We start from the raw sequence: 19,130 nt of genomic DNA, 5'->3' as shown, positions 1-19,130 counted from the left end.
GAGGAAAACTCACAAAGACACAGGAAGAACATGCAAACTCCACCAGGCATAGGATTTGCACTCTGGGCGCTAGTTTAAATGAAGTAGCAGTTCTGATTCTAATAAGATGTCCAAACTAACAGTAAATAATATGAGCCTTTAAAACTCCTGCCTACAAGGATGTAAATGGTACCATAATAATGACAAAGTGCCTGCTTGACTTTAGAACACAAAGCTACCTTCTTAAATTTGTAAATGCAATCCAAAGCCAAAGAAGAACTGTCCTTTACATCTCTCTCCAGCTGGTAAAGAAGGGCATATCAGTAAAGCGGGTTAAATCCACTTAATCCACAATCCAGTAGAATCACAATTAGGGGTCAGTAGTGTGTCAGCTTTAAGACTTTGGAAGCAGATCCATTAGGAGTAATATAAACTAAGCCAGGAAAGGTTGGGTATCTATTTTAGAGTAGTGGATTGCATGTAATAAGATTACAGCTACGCCATTAGTTCCTCTCATCTGTACAATTACAGGAGTAATAAAGGAGCATGCAGTGACTTACATACCTCCCCTATTTAATGACAATGACGGGTGTAGGATGACTTAATTTATGACACTGCTCCCAATGAAGAAGAACTCATTATATGGGCTGACACAAGTGGCACAAGCAATTAATTGTTGCCCTCGTCACCTGGAATGGCTTAAATGCTTTTTAAACCGTGTACCCAATTGTTGATAGCCGTTGAAGGTGCAGTAAGATACTGGAAAAGCCCAAGTTGTCACATGGATTCATAGACTTGAACTAATTTGTTTAAAATATGTAAATCTAGTGACAGTGAGAAGTGAAGCACAATGACACCTTATATTAGCTAACTGGGAAGATTATAATGTACAAGCTTTCAATGCAGCTCAGGCTCTTTCTTCACGCAAGGTGTAATCAGGGGACAGGAGGGCTAGTCTGTATGTCCCAATTGCTAGGAGTGTTGCAGATTCACGAATAATCTACCACAGATTCTAAACCCATGCCAGGAAAGGACACCCTATACACCTTTTCATTACAATACTCATTTGGATCTGGATAAGTATGCAGGTGGTGAAATCTATCCTACTAGTAAGGGATATAAAACAGGAACCAGTTCTGAAGGCAGCATTAATTCATTAGAGACCACAAATACACATTTTATTCAAAAAGGACCCAATTAAGAGTCACCAGTATACTTAAGGTAAAACACTAAAATACTAAGTTATGAACATTGGGTTCAAGACATTACAGGAAAGGGTGGTGAAATTGCCAAAAGATTGCTAAAACAAATTCCGGCCAGCAATAGTTAGCAAAGAAGAAAAGTGACTGAAAATAGAACCATGAAGCATTAATTGATCTGTTAGTTACTGTGGTCAGGTCCATCTTAAGTGTCATCAAAGTAGTAGCATTTATGCAATATAGGTGTTCCCTGAGTGAAGACCCTGAGAGGCAGTTGCTGGATAACTGATTTAATATGGCACATTAGATTCACATAACCAATATCCATGGTTTCTGGATTTCCTTTTTATGAAAATGACTGGATGATGAATAAAGATTCACCTTTGTAAAAGAAAAAAAAGAGAAAAAGGGTTGTTTCAAACAGTTAAGGAAAGGAGGAAAACAAGTATAAAAGCAGCAGTGGCTTATCAGGGTAACTATTTAGAAAAGCATTCCAGTATCTGTGAGCTCTGTGTTTGTTTTAAATAATTTACAGTATTTTGGATATATTAACACTGTATGTGGTGCTTGTTGACACCACATCTCCACACCAAATGGAAAAAAAGTACAAAATACAAGAGAACATTTGATGAGATGTAAGATTTAATACTATTATATCCAAACTTTAATAGAAACTTTGATTTTCTCTTTTAAATATTTGATTTTTATTAAAAGCACCTTTGCAACTTAATTATTTTTGTTGTGCCATGTCAGCTTATGTAAAAAGAACAAAAACAAAGAAAAAGAACAAAACAGTGGTCTCTTGATAAAATTCAATTCAAATGATTTGGTTTTTCTCCACAAAGTTATCTATAGTATGTGTGTTGTTCCTTTTCAATTAATTCTTTAATACTGTATTTACTCCTTGTATTCTACCATTTAAAGCTGTTTTTAAAACTTGTAGCAAAGTATGTTTTTCGATTTTAAAAACTAACTTTTTGTATAGTTATACCTTTAACAAATATTGTTATATACTAAAACAGGCAGCCAACAGCGAAAGAAGGTAAACATTAAAAAGACAAACGTTTAACCATGGCAAAAAGATTATTTTCTTCTCTTTGTCTGTTCAAAGGTCACCAGCCACATCATGTTTAACAAGAAAAAAAAATCATTAAATGGAGCAAAGGCCAAAGTGGTTACTCCCAAAACAGCCAGGAATGACAATGGCTAAGAAGACAGTTCAAAACGGCAATTCAAGTACATATTTTTTGTCTTCTTTACGGGCCTTATCTTTTTGGTGTACTATGTTCACTGAAGTTCATCTGAAAAAAATGAGCTTCACTTTAAAATGAATGGACCAGAAGATGGCCTTTTTAAATCTAAAAATCTGATGTGACAAGCACTTGATTGTCTTCATATTTACAACACAAGTACAATTCATGGTGTCAGTTTAACAAAATACATGCAAGGTGGGATTCCACTGTTGCTTTTGAAAATTGTGAACTTTAAATGCTCAAAGCCTAAGGTTTGACTTAAATTTAAATTTCATAAAAGTCTTTCTTTTGAAGTCCTAAAGACATTTGCCAAATGTTGGGTCCTTCTGAACAATGGAATGGCAGTGGTATGGCTCAAAGCTGCATATTTAGTATTCACTCAGTCCTATAGTCAACTCTTAATACTAAAGAGTGCAACTTGTCCACAAATTAGTACTAGGGGGTATTGCCCTCTGCTCGCTTTGCTCACCAACCCCATCCAGCCAAGCCTCCCCCCCCAAGCCAGTGCCACGCGCCGTTGTGAAGAGGGGGGCTGTACGCACCCCAATGAGACGCAGTCGCTCCTCCAAAACCCCTCTTAAACAGTGATACAATGGGAAACAAATAATTTTTTTTTTTACCTCCTCTTTGCTTGCTGCTATGCCGCGTGATCTGCATTTCTTCTGCCGATTCGAATGTTTAAAAGCCTTGTAGCAACTGTTGTTTTGCCTCACTGCCTTGTCTCTCTTCTCCCCTAGACATCGTCAAACACTCTTTGTGCTGTTCTGTTATTTCAACAAGTAATATTTTCCATTTGTTTGCGCTAATGTGATCTTTACTATCATTTTCTTGAGATTTTCGAATTTTCCTACTTCCATTATCTCTAACCTGCTCTGCATGTGTATCGCGCCAACGTTTTTGAATTCTTTACGACGTTCTACTTCTTTTTCCGACCCTGGGCGTGAGCTGAGAGCACAGGAAGTGTGTCTGCCAAAAGCATTCCAGTGCTTGGTTAGATGACTGTGGTCTTGTTGGAAAATGGTTGTAAGTAGGGCGTGACTTGCAAAAGTCAACGTCTCACGGAACTTGCTTCCAAAAGTTGTAAGTATGACATGACTTGACCATATTGTGGGACTTGAAAGTGTCTCTCTGTCTCTCTTCAAAAGATCAAGCCTCGTTGCAGGAAAAAAAGTCTCGTATCATCCCAAGATTTATTTTTTTTTATAACAAAGAGATATCAAAAAATTACCAGACATAAAAACACCTATATGACAGGTCTTTCCAAAAATGCTGAAAACATGTTCTAGGGAAATCAAAAGATGTTTTTTTCCCCATGGAAAGCCTAAAGTTCATTTTTTCATGAAAAACAGTAATTCCTCCACATGTGAAATATGGAGAATATAAAAAGCTTTAAGGCAGAATATGATCCAATTCTCAAAGAACAGAAAACAAATCAAAAACAGTATGTCACGTAAAAAATGTTTTCCAATTAAAACATGAGTTTCAAATAAATAGCAGGTTTAAGTAAAACAAGGTAAGCATTCTGAAAAAAAATACATGAGAAAAATGAATGGCTACCAATAGCCACCAATTGTACAAAACTCACAAAAGTGAATTTGACTCATGTAGTACACACTCTCAAATCTTATTACACAACAAGTACATTTCCAGAATTTCAACATTTTGAATTTCTCTACATAAATAACTGCAATTGAACATCAGTTCATAGTGCTCAGTAATACCTTTACATATTGCACAAGTATAAAAAGTATGCTCTCATTAACTTGTTGACCCATTTTGACTCAACATTTCCTCAAAAGGTATTTTCAAAATCAGAGTCAAGTATCCACTTTTACTCAATCAGTATTTTAACAGTGTGTCATCTAAAGGTTTTCAAATGGTGAAGCTAGCCTTAGGGGTTTCACTTTTGAAACACCACACTGTACTTACTATATGTGATAAGCTGTAGTGAGTGACCCCTACACAACTGATTTACTTTGAGGTACCTGACAAAAAAGCGTAGGTCTGTGGAAAGCTAGCAAGGGGCAAGTGCAATTCCTTCTGGTCAACAGTTCATTTAGAGCGGACCTGAGACATGTGAAAGTCATGTTTAGCAGGGAGACCTGGCTCATGCAAATACATACAAAGAGATTTTAAACTACAACAAGAAGGGCTAACTGGGGACATAATCCAGGTTATTTTAATAACCTGTTGTTCCACCAGCAACCTTTTCAATTCAATTCAATTCAATAATTAGTCAAATACTTCTCTCTATTATAAAAAAAACCTAGAAGGCTTGGAGGGGGACGATATGTGATTTTCTCGGAGACACTTTAACGTCCCGTGAGACAAGGCAGTGAGACAAAAGACACCTGCTATACAGGCTTTTAAATGATAGACGCGCAACGTAACAAGCAGAACACGCAGCTCTGCAGCAGCAGCAAGCCAGCAGCTGATCCGACCGCATCTCCTTAGCATATGTTCAGCAGAGACGTGAAGTGACTGGCGCGTAGTGTGCCCCAGGGGAGGGGGTGGGCAAGCGAGTAAGGGGCAAAGCCCCCTAGTATTTGTGAAAATTAAGGGGAACAGCATTCAATATGGAATCCAGGAAGCACATGTTCAAGCATCAACAGAGCAGTCAATGGGTCAGCACCTGTTTATGTAGAGGCATTGCTAAGGTGCTATGCTCCTCCCCGGCAACTCTTCTGACTGTGAACAGCATCTGGTAATGCCACATCTGCGTGGTATCAAATCTCAATCCAGATTCTTTTCATATGTAGCTTCTAGTTGGTGAAACAAGGTGCCAACTTTCATCTTAGTTGTTAGTTAGCCTCATGGACTAAGTGATCTTCTTTCATTTGTCAAACTTATTATATTCTTAAAAATGCTGCTGCCTGTATGGGTCTATCTATTCAACTGACAGATCTTATTCTCAGGGTACCCTGGCCTACGTGCTAATTACCCAAAAAGCACACAAAGGCATGCCTATCTCAGCTACAGTCTCCTCTCATTTAACCCCATCATCTTCCTCATGCCACCGAGTCTTTTTCTTAAACTCTTCTTCTGACTCAAAGAACTCTGGTTCAGATCAACTTAGGGCCCCCACCTGCAGTCACTTTCAGTCAAGCCCAGGGTCTTTTTCCCTTTCCAATACTTTATTTGTTGCAAAAATATGCACTACAAAAGAAGTGTTATAATATAGCAATCAAACATTAATTTAACTGAAACTTATTTGTCAATTCTATATATCACAGAAACATGATTTGTCATAATAAAAAGAGGCCTAATGTATTAATGACCTCTTGGGCATAGCCGTCAGGGGTGTGTCTGTTTGCGGAGAGAGTGTTAAATGGGTTGAGAGGTTTACTTACTGTGGCAGCAACATTCGTGTCCCTGGTGACTATTCCTATGAAGTCAGGAGACGGATTGGGAGAGTATAGGAGGTCATGAGGTCCCTGAAAAGGAGTGTGTGTGATATCTTTGCAAAAGGACAAAGGTCCAAGTCTTTAGAGCCCTGGTACTTCCTAATTTCCTATACGGTTGTGAGACATTGACACTATCCAGTGACCTGAGATGAAAACTGGACTCCTTTGGTACTGTGTCTCTTTGGAGAATCCTTGGGTACCGCTGGTTTGACTTTGTGTCGAACAAGCGGTTACTCACAGTCCCGAATGAGGCGCATTGCCTGCATTGCGAGGGAGCACCAGTTACGGCACTACAGCCATGTGGCGCAATACCCACAGGGTGATCCGACTCGCATGATGGTTATTGTTGAGAACCCGAGCGGCTGAACCCAGCCAAGGGGATGCCCATATAATGCCCGGGTGTGACAGATAGATGGTCATTTCCAGAGGGTGGGACTAGACCACGTGTCTGCCTGGAGGGTTGCCAACTGGGATCCCGAGCTGTTTTGTCATGTGATGGGTGTGGCAAAGCATGCTCCCCAACCTGACCTAATGTGTTACACAATTAGTTTAGCAGATTACCACACTTTATATGCACCACTGTTTTTAAATGGAGATGCACTGTATCAGACAGAAGTCCAAGTGGTGAATGTCTGACATAATGTGGGTTGCTCAGAACTTCCAGTTTTGAAATTAAAATATATTAATTTTATATACACTGCACAAAAAAATTAAGGAAACACTTAATCATCATAGTGTAACACCAAGTCAGTTAAGCTTCAGGGATATCAACCTGTCCAGTTAGGAGGTGTAAGCGATTGTGAATCAGCTTTACCTGCTTTGATGTACATGAAAGTGACAACAGCAAGACAATCCCCAAAAAAAGGGAACCGCTCTGCAGATGGTGGCTACAGACAATGGCTCTCTCCTTATCCTTCCTGACGGACTCTTCTCTAGTTTTGTGGTTTGCTAGTGTCCTTGTCACAACTGGTAGCACGAGGCAGTACCTGCAGCTGATTCTGGATGCATAGGTAGTCCAGCTCCTCCAGGATGGCACATCCATACATGCCTTCACAAGTAGGTTTGCCATGTCTCCCAACACAGTCTCATGAGCATGGAGGAGATACCAGGAGATGGGCTGTTACACAAGCAGAACTGGACAGGGCCGTAGATAGGCAACAACCCAGCAGCAGGACCGGTATTTGCTCCTTTGTGTGAGAAGAAACAGGGGGAGCACTACCAGAGCCACACAAAATGACCCCCAACTGGTTATTGGTGTGTATGTTTCTGATCAAACTGCCAGAAACAGACTCCATGAGGCTGGCATGAAGGCCTGACGTCTTCTAATAGGACATAGCCCATCACCATGCAGCTCCATTGCATTTGTCAGAAAATACAAGAATTGGTAGTTCTGCCATTGACACCCTGTTCTCTTCACAGATGACAGCAGGTTCACACTGAGCACATGTGTCAGATGTGAAAGAGTCTGGAGATGCCTTGGCGAAAGTTATGCAGCCTGAATCATCATCCAGCATGACCAGTTTGGCAGGGGATCAGTGATGGTCTGGGGAGGCATATCCTTAGAGGGTCGAACAGACACATGCTAGGCACCTGCACCCTGACTGCTGTCAAGGACCCAGATGAAATCCTCAAAGCCATTGTCAGACCTTACACTGGTGTAGTGGGCCTTGGGTGCAGGACAATGCCTGTCCTCATGTGGCTAGAATGTGTAGGCAGTTCCTGGATGACAAAGGGATTGATGCCATTGACTGACCTGCATGTTCACCAGACCTGAATCCAATTGAGAACCTCTGGGACGTTATGTATTGGTGCATCCGACGCTGCCAAGTAGCACCACAGACTGACCAGGAGTTCACTGATGACCTTATTGAGGTCTGGGAAGAGATCGCCCATGACATCATCCACCGTCTCACCAGGAGCATTCCCAGACATTGTCGGGAGTACATACAGGCACGTAGGGGCCATACACACTACCGAATCACATTGTGAGTTGCTGGGATGAAATTATTACAAGTTCAATCAGCCTGTGATTTCAGTTTTTGATTTTAATGTTTGACTTTGGTTTCCATTGACCACTGCTACATCATTTTGTTTTCAACAAATTACTGTATTACTCTGTAAAGATTTTCCACTTGAACATTTTGTTTATCGAGATCCGATTTATTTATTATTTTATATAGCTCCTTTCTGAGGAACTGTATCACAAGGTTTGTTCACAACGCAAACAAGAATACTTTAACACACTATGCCTTGAAATATAAGATGCTGGTTTTCCTCCAGCATCCACAAAGACCTGCATGGTAGGCAAACTAATGATGCTAAATTGTCCCCAGTATGAATAAGAATATGTGCATGAGTATCCTTTAAAGGACTGCTTTGCACCCAGTGCTGACAGACCATGACTGCTGATGACCCTGGATTACAATTTATTTTGAAATCTTTTTAGGAAAGCAGCAAGTAAGTTCAAAAACTAATACACAATAACAACCTAATAAGTGACATATAACATGGACTTCACTATCACATTTCTCTTATGAAGCACTCCAGTTAACCTTTAAGATACTCAAGTCTCCATACCAGTACGGGTGTTAAACCTTAAGCTCTTAAATTTCCAGCATGTGATTCATCCATCTCTGACCTTAACATTTCTGTGTGTGAAGCCTACATGGTATTTGGTGTATCAACTCTCTTCTAAACAGTTGTATACACTAAATACCGTGCTGAATCACACAACAATCCGATGTACTTTGGCATCATACGGCCAACGTGGTGACTTAATGTAACTTGGCAGGAGTCTGCATCAGATGAGGGCAGTAAAGAAGTCTTAGCATACTGAACACCATGTCTTACCTAGCATATTATCTCCTGTTAAAAACAGAGTGAAGGTATAACATTTCTTTTACTGCAGGTAAAACTGCTAACGTAGCAGACATTGCACAATCATACTGGAAAGGGAAGCCTGCCCACTTTCCAATATTAGTTATCAAATGCTACTATGATAATTATTTCAGCTTTGTGCCAAATATGTGCTGCTCAACTGGAAAAGAAACAAATTCTAGGAAAAATTCTAACTATCGACCATATGATCACTGTACTCGAGAAGGGACAGATCATTTCTGTGACACTTAATGTTAGTTCTCTAGCAAAGAGAGATTCGTAGTGTGTGTGTTTTGAGGGTACAGAGGTGAAAGTGAATTAGTCAGTCACTGTCCAACCCGCTACATCCTAACACAGGGTCACGGGGGTCTGCTGGATCCCAGCCAGCACAGGGGGCAAGGCAGAAACAAATCCCGGGCAGGGCACCAGCCCACCACAGGGCGCACGCACACACACACACACACACACACACTAGGGACAATTTAGGATAACCAATGCACCTAATCTGTATGTCTTTGGACTGTGGGAGGAAACCCATGCAGACATGGGGAGAACATGCAAACTCCACGCAGGAAGGAAATGGGAAGCGAACTCAGGCCTCCTTACTGCGAGGCAGCAGCACTACCACTACTGAAAGTGAATTTATCTAATCCAAAGGGCTGAATGAACTAAATATCTCAGTATTAATAACATAATAAGTAAACTCTGAAAGGAACTAAACCACCCATCCATTATCCAACCCGCTATATTCTAACACAGGGTCTCGGGGGTCTGCTGGAGCCAATCCAAGCCAACACAGGGTACAAGGCAGGAAACAAACCCTGGGCAGGGTGCCAGCCCACCGCAGGGCACACACACACACACACACACGCACACAAGGGACAATTTAGAATTGCCAATGCACCTAACCTGCATGTCTTTGGACTGTGGGAGGAAACCCACGCAGACACGGGAAGAAAATGCAAACTTCACGCAGGGAGAACCCGGGAAGTGAACCCGGGTCTCCTTACTGCAAGGCAGCAGCGCTACCACTGCGCTATCGTGCCGCCCTCACGGAACTAAACCACTGAAGCTAAAAAAGGAAACTCTTCTTTAAAAAAAAAAACAAAAAAAAAAAACAAAAGGAAAACAAAAACAACAGCAGGACCGCTTGACATTCAGGTCTGAAAGTTTATTTAAGCCAAACAAAAAGTTAAATTTTAACTACATTCCAGTTCTTGCGGCTTAGAAATATCAAATCCAATGTCTTGAATAACACTTGTCCTATTTAGGGTCTTAGGAGAAGACAGCCTGTTCTGACAGCAATAGTCACGAGGCAGAAAGCAGTCCTGGACAGGGCGGGTGCCAGTCCATCACAGGGCTCCGCTCACTCCCACACACGGCCAACTTAGAATCACCAGTTAACCTAACATGCAAGTCTTTGGGGATGAGAGAAGCAAACCCAAATACAGGAATTATGTGTAAATGCCATCTGAACCTGAGAAGCAGTGGCATTACACATTATGCCAACTTGCCATCCAGATTCTTTAAGCCCAAGTGTTTCAGAAATAAAGACAAGAAAGTTTCTTGATAAAGCACAATACTGATGGACAGTGCACAGTTTACCTCAGTGCATGATAAATCTGAATCTCCTTGTTGTTTCTACATTGTGTAATTAACCTGTTATCCAAAACTGTTGTATCCTGGATTACCTTACCTTTACTTCACTGACAAATTCATTAGTAATGACTTTCAAATGAGGTAGCAATTTGAAAGTCTTACCCAGTGTCACTAGAAAGTGAGGGTATTGGATGCTCTGCCGGCAGCAGTGGGTGCCAGGTAGGGCACACTCATACAATACACATGGCAGAAAAAATGTTGCTCACCATTTGTCCTGATCTGCACACATGTGGTACATAAAAATGAAAGAGTACCCAGAAAAAAAAACCTCACATGGCAAAAAAAAGTGGCAAAGCATCTGGCCTGTGATTTAAACCCAGGATTCTTGAGGAGTAATGCATCAGCACTAAACACTTGCACAGGTGTGCCACTTATATTATAGAATGTAAATGCCAAGGTAGGCCTATTTCTTTTGCACAAGTAAGATGGATCATTGTGCTGCACAAAATAATTTCCAGGTGTGTTATAAACCTTCTGAATGAGGTGTTTACAAAAATATTTAAAGTTAGCATGACTTCATTATCAATTTTGAAATACTTATCGTGAAATTTAATATAATACATTGAAAAGTATATTGCCTTTCTTTTTTAGACTATCATATTGTTTTATATAGGAAAATGCATCCTACTCTTACTGAATGGTGCATTAGTTTAGAATACGAGATACCAATTTATTCAGTCTGACAGTTACATGTGTCACCCCCAAATGGTAAACTCAAGGAACTCCAAGCAAGTGCAAAGCTAAAATGATAGATAGAACTTTATTTGTCTCCGGGGGGAAATCTGGCTTTTACAGAAGCTCTTTAAATAAATAATTCATAAATAGGTAGACAAGTAAGTAAATAAATAAATGAACACACATACTTAGGTCCTGACTATAAAGAAGGAAAATTAAAAAGAAAGAAAAAAATACATAAAAACAGAAAAAAAGGAAAATAGGATAGTCCTGTTTCTTTATAAACCAACTTTAATCTTTTCAGTAGGCATACAAAAGCTAGTGAAAGTTTTGTCATTTCTTCTAACTGTTCATTTAATTGTTACGATTATACTTTCTCTGCCTGCTTTCTTATCTCAGCTATGCATACTTTACCCCCACAGTCTAGTCTGCCTTTCCTGAAATCCACAGTTCTGGGTCACTGCTTTCAATACTTCTTTTCACTGCTCAATCTCATTTTAGTTTAGATAGCTTCACTGACAGGTCTATTATCAGATCTAAGAGTTGTCTTATATCAAGTGATTACTAGTATCAATATTACTTCTACTTTCGGCTGCTCCCATTAGGGGTTGCCACAGCAGATCACCTTCTTCCATACCCTCCTGTCCTCTACATCTTGTTCTGTTACACCCATCACCTGCATGTCCTCTCTCACCATATCCATAAACCTTCTCTTAGGCCTTCCTCTTTTCCTCTTCCCTGGCAGCTCTATTCTTAGCATCCTTCTCCCAATATACCCAGCATCTCTCTTCTGCACTTGTCCAAACCAACACAATCTTGCTTCTCTGACTTTGTCTTCCATACCTCTAATGTACTCATTTCTAATCCTATTCATCCTCATCACACCCAGTGCAAATCTTAGCATCTTTAACTCTGCAACCTCCAGCTCTGTCTCCTGCTTTCTGGTCAGTGCCACCGTCTCCAACCCATATAACATAGCTGGTCTCACTACCATCCTGTAGACCTTCCCTTTCACTCTTGCTGATACCACTCTGTACTGTTGATCCCAAGTATTTAAACTCATCCACCTTCGCCAACTCTAGTCCCTGCATCCCCACCATTCCACTGACCTCCCTCTCATTTACACACATGTATTCTGTCTTGTTCCTACTGATCTTAATTCCTCTCCTCTAAGGAATTCCAATCCTAATCCATCCTCAAAAGCTTATAACAAATGGCAAAGTGGAAAAATTGTTCCGTTTTCTATTATGGACTGTTTTCTTGCAAACATGCCTAGTGAAATATAGCAAAGAATAACAGTGAAAGTCATCTTGACCCACCAAACACTTGTGCCACAAGGAATATGATTTATCATCATCATAATTTTAAATTACTTTTTATAGTTTCCATGATTACTGTTTCAGATTGAAATTGTTGAGTGTTACATTATCCAAGTCATTGTGAACACATTTTCAGGTATCAGAATTTGATAAAATAAAAAGAGAAATGGATTGAAAGTCTTCACAAGGCAGGGCAATATTTATACATATTACTTACTATTTGTTTGTCATTCTACAGCTTCTCTCATTTTAGCTTGTTACTGTTTTTACAATGCATCACTCTCCACTGGGGTGGTGGTGGTGGTGCAGGTGTTAGCATTGCTACCTCACAGTTCCAGAGTTCTGAGTTTGAATTGGGTCACTTGCTTGTGTGAGTTATCTGGTAAATCTAAATTGGGCCAGCATGAATCTGTGTGAAGGTGCTCTGAGATGGACTGTCATCCCATCCAGGGTTGGTTCCTGCCTTACACCTGATGCTACCATGACAGGTGCACGCACGCATCCAGTAACCAGGAATAGATAAGTGGGTTGGAAAATACATGTATAAATCTCAGTTTGTGGCATCTACCATACCTTCCGAGTTCTTTGTAGTGTTTATAACTTTTGCGTAGTGTTTATGGGTTTGATTTGAGTATTGCTTGCTCTGTACCTGAAATACTTCTAATGACCCAATTAAAGAGACTGAAATTTTAAGTTTTCTTGTGGCTTTACTCCCACAATTTCAGTATTTGCTCAAAACAATTATCTATAGAACACACGACACCTGGAAGTTAACTGGTTTGTAACAGAAAGGACAATGTGATTCGGCTTTTTAATTACTGAGTCGAAGTTTGCGTCGTCTAAGGTTTTGATTCTGAATGGTATGTTCGATTAGCATCTCAGCGTACAGAGCCCGCTCTTCTCTATGTTTTTTTTTGTTGTGAGGTTCACTCAGAGTTTATGCTTGAAGGAGCATCTGAACTGCAGAATATTTTCATATGTTTCCTTTTCTGACACAGTCTTTTCTCAGCTTATAGTTTTATCGCGTGCATATGGATATCTGGAATCTCTGTGTTTTACGTCTTGCTCTGACCTTCAGCAAACTCGAGTCTGCACCACGTCTTCCGGCAGATATTGTGAAGGGCTTTTGCGAGATAGCCAATTTACTTCAATATCAATACATCACGTAAGTTTTAGTATGAACTGACACCTTTAAAGCCATCTTTCAATTGCTGACAGAATAGCCATCCATCCCACGTTTTATTTGACAACCACTTCCATGTTGCGTTGGCGCTGTTCTATTACCACCGTGTCTCGCCCATTCAATAAGTCCAAGCACAACGCACCACATTCAGTCGTTCACAAATACTCTCCACGCTAACATAAGCACGCGGTCACAAAAGGAAAAGAAATGATTCAAAACCGATCGCCATGCCTCTCGTGCAACACGAATGACTCACCAAGAACCTTGTGGAACTGGTTCCCTGGTCAATTGCGCCAACCAAAGGCCCCAACATGACCCTATCCGATGCGGCCATTCCCTAGTAAGATGACTTATCCGCCGTGATGACACCGTGTAGTGCCAAATGTCCCCTTCACGGCTTTAAAGTCTTTCTCAGACGTTGGAGGTCTGTCACAATACCGGCATCTTCGTGGCGCCCTCCCACTTGCAATTCCCGAAAAAAAAGCCCTGTTGGAGGAGGCGGGGCTAGCGCGGCAAGTGGGCGCTGGTAGAGGCGACGCCAACATTTCGACCAATCGTACAAAAAACGTCACGTCGACCAACCCAAACGTCAGCCAATCATAGGGGAGGCGCGACGGGAAACAAAAGCACGTGACGCGCATATGTAGTCTGTGTGACGTAAATAAAGTAGACGCCACTTTAACCTGGTGACCGCTACCATTCAATGTGAAATCGTTGTCGTTTTCCGAATAGACTGAAGCGGACCTCCAGAGCTCCACGCCACTGAGGAGTTTGTCACTTTATATTATACGTCAGTGATAAAATCTTGTTACGCTATGGTTAAGATTAAGGTTAGGGGAGAGTTATCTGACTCAAGTCAAGCAAACCAAGTGACAAAAACCTGCATTCCAATTGGTTGTCTAGCGGAGATGAGGAGGTCTGCTGCTGGACCCATCGTCGTTTTAGCCCACTGGAATTTGTGATGTCGTTAGCTTCAAAACTATTTTAACTGTTTTTTTCTCTCTGTCACTTTGTGTAGCTTGCATTCTATGTATTCATTATATACCTGTATCGTGCATTTTCCTATGCTTTAACTGATGGAACGGAGTGGCGCGGTGACGCATTGATTAGCACAAGAGTAGAAGTTCACGGTCGAGCGTCAGATATGAGAGAGTGTAAATCCCCATTCCTTCTGGATCATTCATTCCTGTATTTGTATAAAAGTCAAAGTGCAATCAGTTAATAAGTAAAGTTTTCATACCTTGTATGCGTCACTCTTCTTTAAACGGAGACGTGATATACATAAGTCTGAATGGTGTTTTTTGGTCAGAATTTTCCAATTAAAAAATAATTTGTTCAGAATTTTCGTAAGTTTAAAGTTTCAGTGTTAAAAGAAAATTACATACATTGCAATAATATTTATTTTATGAGTCCGGCACCGAAGCCAGAATGAATCCTTTGCTCTTTACATCGCTGTTTCTGGTGACTCGGTATGCTTAAAAGGACAGCTCGCCGTTGGTGTAGGAATTTTTTTTCTGACACGCATTTGGGCACCCGATACCCACTGAAAAATATCTAAATAGCAAAGTGCATCTAAATATTGTTGCTTACCAAGTTTATCCTTGTACCTCAGAATGCCATGTATTGTCACTGAATGGTTCTGGGAATATGCCAGTGAGGTTCCGTGTTTTCAGTTTTATGCACCGTTCCCAGATTCCAGACCTATCGAGCATCTGTTAGAAGAAATGATTGTTTGCAGCATGACTGTGGTCATTTCATTTTCAGCTACAGTATTACACAACGCAATAATTTGGACATGGTACTGCATTTCTGAAAAATGCATCCAGCATCTTGTACAATCTATGCCCATATGAACTCATGCTGCTCTGAAGGCCAAAGGAGACCCAGCACACTACCAGACAGATGTACATAATAAACTTAAAATTCAGTGTTTTTATATTGTGTACCCATGCTAAATCATTTACGGTAGTTTGTTGAAGGTTTGAGATATAAGCCTTTCTTTACAATTTTTGTCTGAGGGAATGTCACCTAAGATGACTTTTATATGGACAGAAAGGTCTTTATTAATTGTTGCTTGTTCATTTAGTTACCATTGCTGCCACATTGTCACAGTTTTTCATTTTGTCACCATTAGTATGTGTTATTTCAGCCCCCATGCCTTCCTGTAGATTCTACAGAATGTCTCAGAAGTAATAGGCAATTGTTCTATGTATTTTTTTATTTTAATTTGGACTTTTAATTGATTTTTAAATCTCGGAACTACGGAACACTGTAATTACCATCACTACACACAGAACATGCCTTTATTGTGAAAAATGCATTGACATAAATGGCCAGCACTTTGATCACTTGTTGTAATTTGTTTTTTTTTTTTGGAGCTGTGTTGCCCAAGGAGAGGAGATGTTGGGAACATGCACTAATACAGCACATTGCCACACCCACTACACACAAGCTTAAAATAATACTTAGAAAAACAGTATGTTAAAACTTGTTCAATGACTGTGTCTGTGTTACTGGAGAATATTCTAAAGGAAACGGTTCTCACTGCAACCTACCTTAAGTTGTTACATCCTAGGACTTGATTCTAAAATGTTGCAGTCCCCAGCCCTCATGTGGCAAAAATGATTTTACCCTGAGATATTGTACAACTGCTGCTCTTGCAACAAATTCTTACCCTAACTCTGTTACACAATTTAACATTTATTTAAACTACTGTTTGTTTTGCTGAATATACTGTATATACAGGTGCTGGTCATAAAATTAGAATATCATGACAAAGTTGATTTATTTCAGTAATTACATTCAAAAAGTGCAACTTGTATATTAGATTCATTCATTACACACAGACTGATGTATTTCAAATGTTTATTTCTTTTAATTTTGATGATTATAACTGACAACTAATGAAAGTCCCAAATTCAGTATCTTGGAAAATTAGAATATTGTGAAAAGGTTCAATATTGAAGACACCTGGTGCCACACTCTAATCAGCTGATTAACTCAAAACACCTGCAAAAGCCTTTAAATGGTCTCTCAGTCTAGTTCTGTAGGCTACACCATCATGGGGAAAACTGCTGACTTGACAGTTGTCCAAAAGACGACCATTGACACCTTGCACAAGGAGGGCAAGACACAAAAGGTCATTGCTAAAGAGGCTGGCTGTTCACAGAGCTTTGTGTCCAAGCACATTAATAGAGAGGCGAAGGGAAGGACAAGATGTGGTAGAAAAAAGTGTACAAGCAATATGGATAACCGCACCCTGGAGACGATTGTGAAACAAAACCCATTCAAAAATGTGGGGGAGATTCACAAAGAGTGGACTGCAGCTGGAGTCAGTGCTTCAAGAACCACCACGCACAGACGTATGCAAGACATGGGTTTCAGCTGTCGCATTCCTTGTGTCAAGCTACTCTTGAACAAGAGACAGTGTCAGAAGCGTCTCGCCTTTGGACTGCTGCTGAGTGGTCCAAAGTTATATTCTCTGATGAAAGTAAAGTTTGCATTTCCTTTGGAAATCAAGGTTCCAGAGTCTGGAGGAAGAGAGGAGAGGCACAGAATCCACGTTGCGTGAGGTCCAGTGTAAAGTTTCCACAGTCAGTGATGGTTTGGGGTGCCATGTCATCTGCTGGTGTTGGTCCATTGTGTTTTCTGAGGTCCAAGGTCAACGCAGCCGTCTACCAGGAAGTTTTAGAGCACTTCATGCTTCCTGCTGCTGACGAACTTTATGGAGATGCAGATTTCATTTTCCAACGGGACCTGGCACCTGCACACAGTGCCAAAGCTACCAGTACCTGGTTTAAGGACCATGGTATCCCTGTTCTTGATTGGCCAGCAGACTCGCCTGACCTTAACCCCATAGAAAATCTATGGGGTATTGTGAAGAGGAAGATGCAATACGCCAGACCCAACAATTCATAAGAGCTGAAGGCCACTATCAGAGCAACATGGGCTCTCATAACACCTGAGCAGTGCCACAGACTGATCAACTCCATGCCACACTGTATTGCTGCAGTAATCCAGGCCAAAGGAGCCCCAACTAAATATTGAGTGCTGTACATGCTCATACTTTTCATGTTCATACCTTTCAGTTGGCCAACATTTCTAAAAATCCTTTTTATGCATTGGTCTTAATTGATATTCTAATTTTCCGAGATACTGAATTTGGGACTTTCATTAGTTGTCAGTTATAATCATCAACATTGAAAGAAATAAACATTTGAAATACATCAGTCTGTGTGTAATGAATGAATCTAATATACAAGTTTCACTTTTTTAATGGAATTACTGAAATAAATCAACTTTGTCATGATATTCTAATTTTTTGACCAGCACCTGTATAAACTACTGTATATACTGTTGATACCTAGTTATAAATATATTTACATACTTAATCAAGAGGATTTAAAATTTGGAAGAAGGCTTGGATACCACGTATTAAACTGATTTTTTAAAATACAAAAATTTCAAATGCACTGTGATTTAGTGCCTTGCCAGCAGTGGGTGCAAGGCAGGATACAACCCTGAACAGGGTGCCATTCAATGCCAAGCACCCATTTTAATAAAAAATCTCCAGTCTGCCTGAGATGTGGGAGAATGCATGAAGGACCCAGGGAGGGAAAAAAACAACACAGACACGGGGAGAACTTGCAGACTCTAAACAAACACTAATGGGGCATTGAGTTTGAACTGAGTTCAGCTGGTCCATTAAGCAACAGGGCTAACTACTGTGCTGTCTGTAATATCTGTAATGAGTATTGATGACAGGCTTGTATTGTGTTGGCTTAAAAAGTAAAACAACACATTTATTTGATTATTGTTAATAGTTTAATTTTTTATTTTTTGGAATCATGTGAATCATTTTGCTTTGAAAATAATATTTGTTGTGATTGGGGAAATACCTTACTCATTATATTTCAAGCAAAAACACATATGGCTAAATATATTATTCATTATTAAATATTATTTTTTGAAACAACCATATTTGTAAAATGAAAGTGGCTAAGATCATTCTAATTTGCTTTAAACAGAAACATTCAATTACTTGAACCTGAGAATGATTAAAAATAGGAAAGTTGTGTTCATAGGAAGAACTTTGATATTTTACCTTTTGTTATAAGTGTACTTTTCCTATTATAATAAGCTTTGTAATAAAATACAAATAATACTTGATTTAATTAAATCTCTTCAATCGGTTTCTTTAATCCCACTATTCATATCTGAAAGAAATAATTTGCTAAAGTGGTGCATTTTCGGTACATATTTGTTTTTTAAATTATCTTTAAAATATTCAGTAGACACAGACAGGAACTTGGACAATAAAAACAACTGAATTATATAATGTTCTTTAATTATCTAAGTTTGATAAATTGACCTGTAATAACTGATTATTGTAAAAACAAGAAACACTATGACTATTTTGCTTTTATTTAATACCAGGATATATGTCAGATCATTAAAAATAAAGCAAAAAACATTTCCACATTTTTTCTTACCAGCAAAGCAAACTTACAACATTAATAGTAATATTTCAGTAAATGAAATAAAGAAGACCTTAAAAGAATATGTGAGAGGAGGCCATGAAG

The 19,130-nt window shown here is 39.7% G+C and overlaps 1 protein-coding gene across 4 annotated transcripts in view; it reads right to left on the bottom strand.

Moving 5' to 3' along the window:
• The window catches only part of gk (glycerol kinase), a 100,303-nt gene extending 86,271 nt beyond the window's left edge, over positions 1-14,032 (bottom strand). For 3 of the 4 annotated variants that reach the window (XM_051926259.1, XM_028799708.2, XM_051926260.1), the window contains exon 1: positions 13,805-14,031. In XM_051926259.1, the coding sequence (XP_051782219.1) occupies positions 13,805-13,882 (78 nt within the window). In that variant the 5' untranslated portion in view covers positions 13,883-14,031. Of the gene's footprint in view, positions 1-13,804 lie in introns of all 4 variants that reach the window. The other variant, XM_051926258.1, reaches the window with a different exon arrangement.
• Between the last annotated feature and the right edge of the window lie 5,098 nt (positions 14,033-19,130).

Source organism: Erpetoichthys calabaricus, chromosome 4 (assembly GCF_900747795.2).
Source record: "Erpetoichthys calabaricus chromosome 4, fErpCal1.3, whole genome shotgun sequence".
Classification (NCBI taxonomy): domain Eukaryota; kingdom Metazoa; phylum Chordata; class Cladistia; order Polypteriformes; family Polypteridae; genus Erpetoichthys; species Erpetoichthys calabaricus.
The sequence above is the reverse complement of the archived record's forward strand: the minus strand, read 5'-3'. Positions and strand labels throughout refer to the sequence as shown.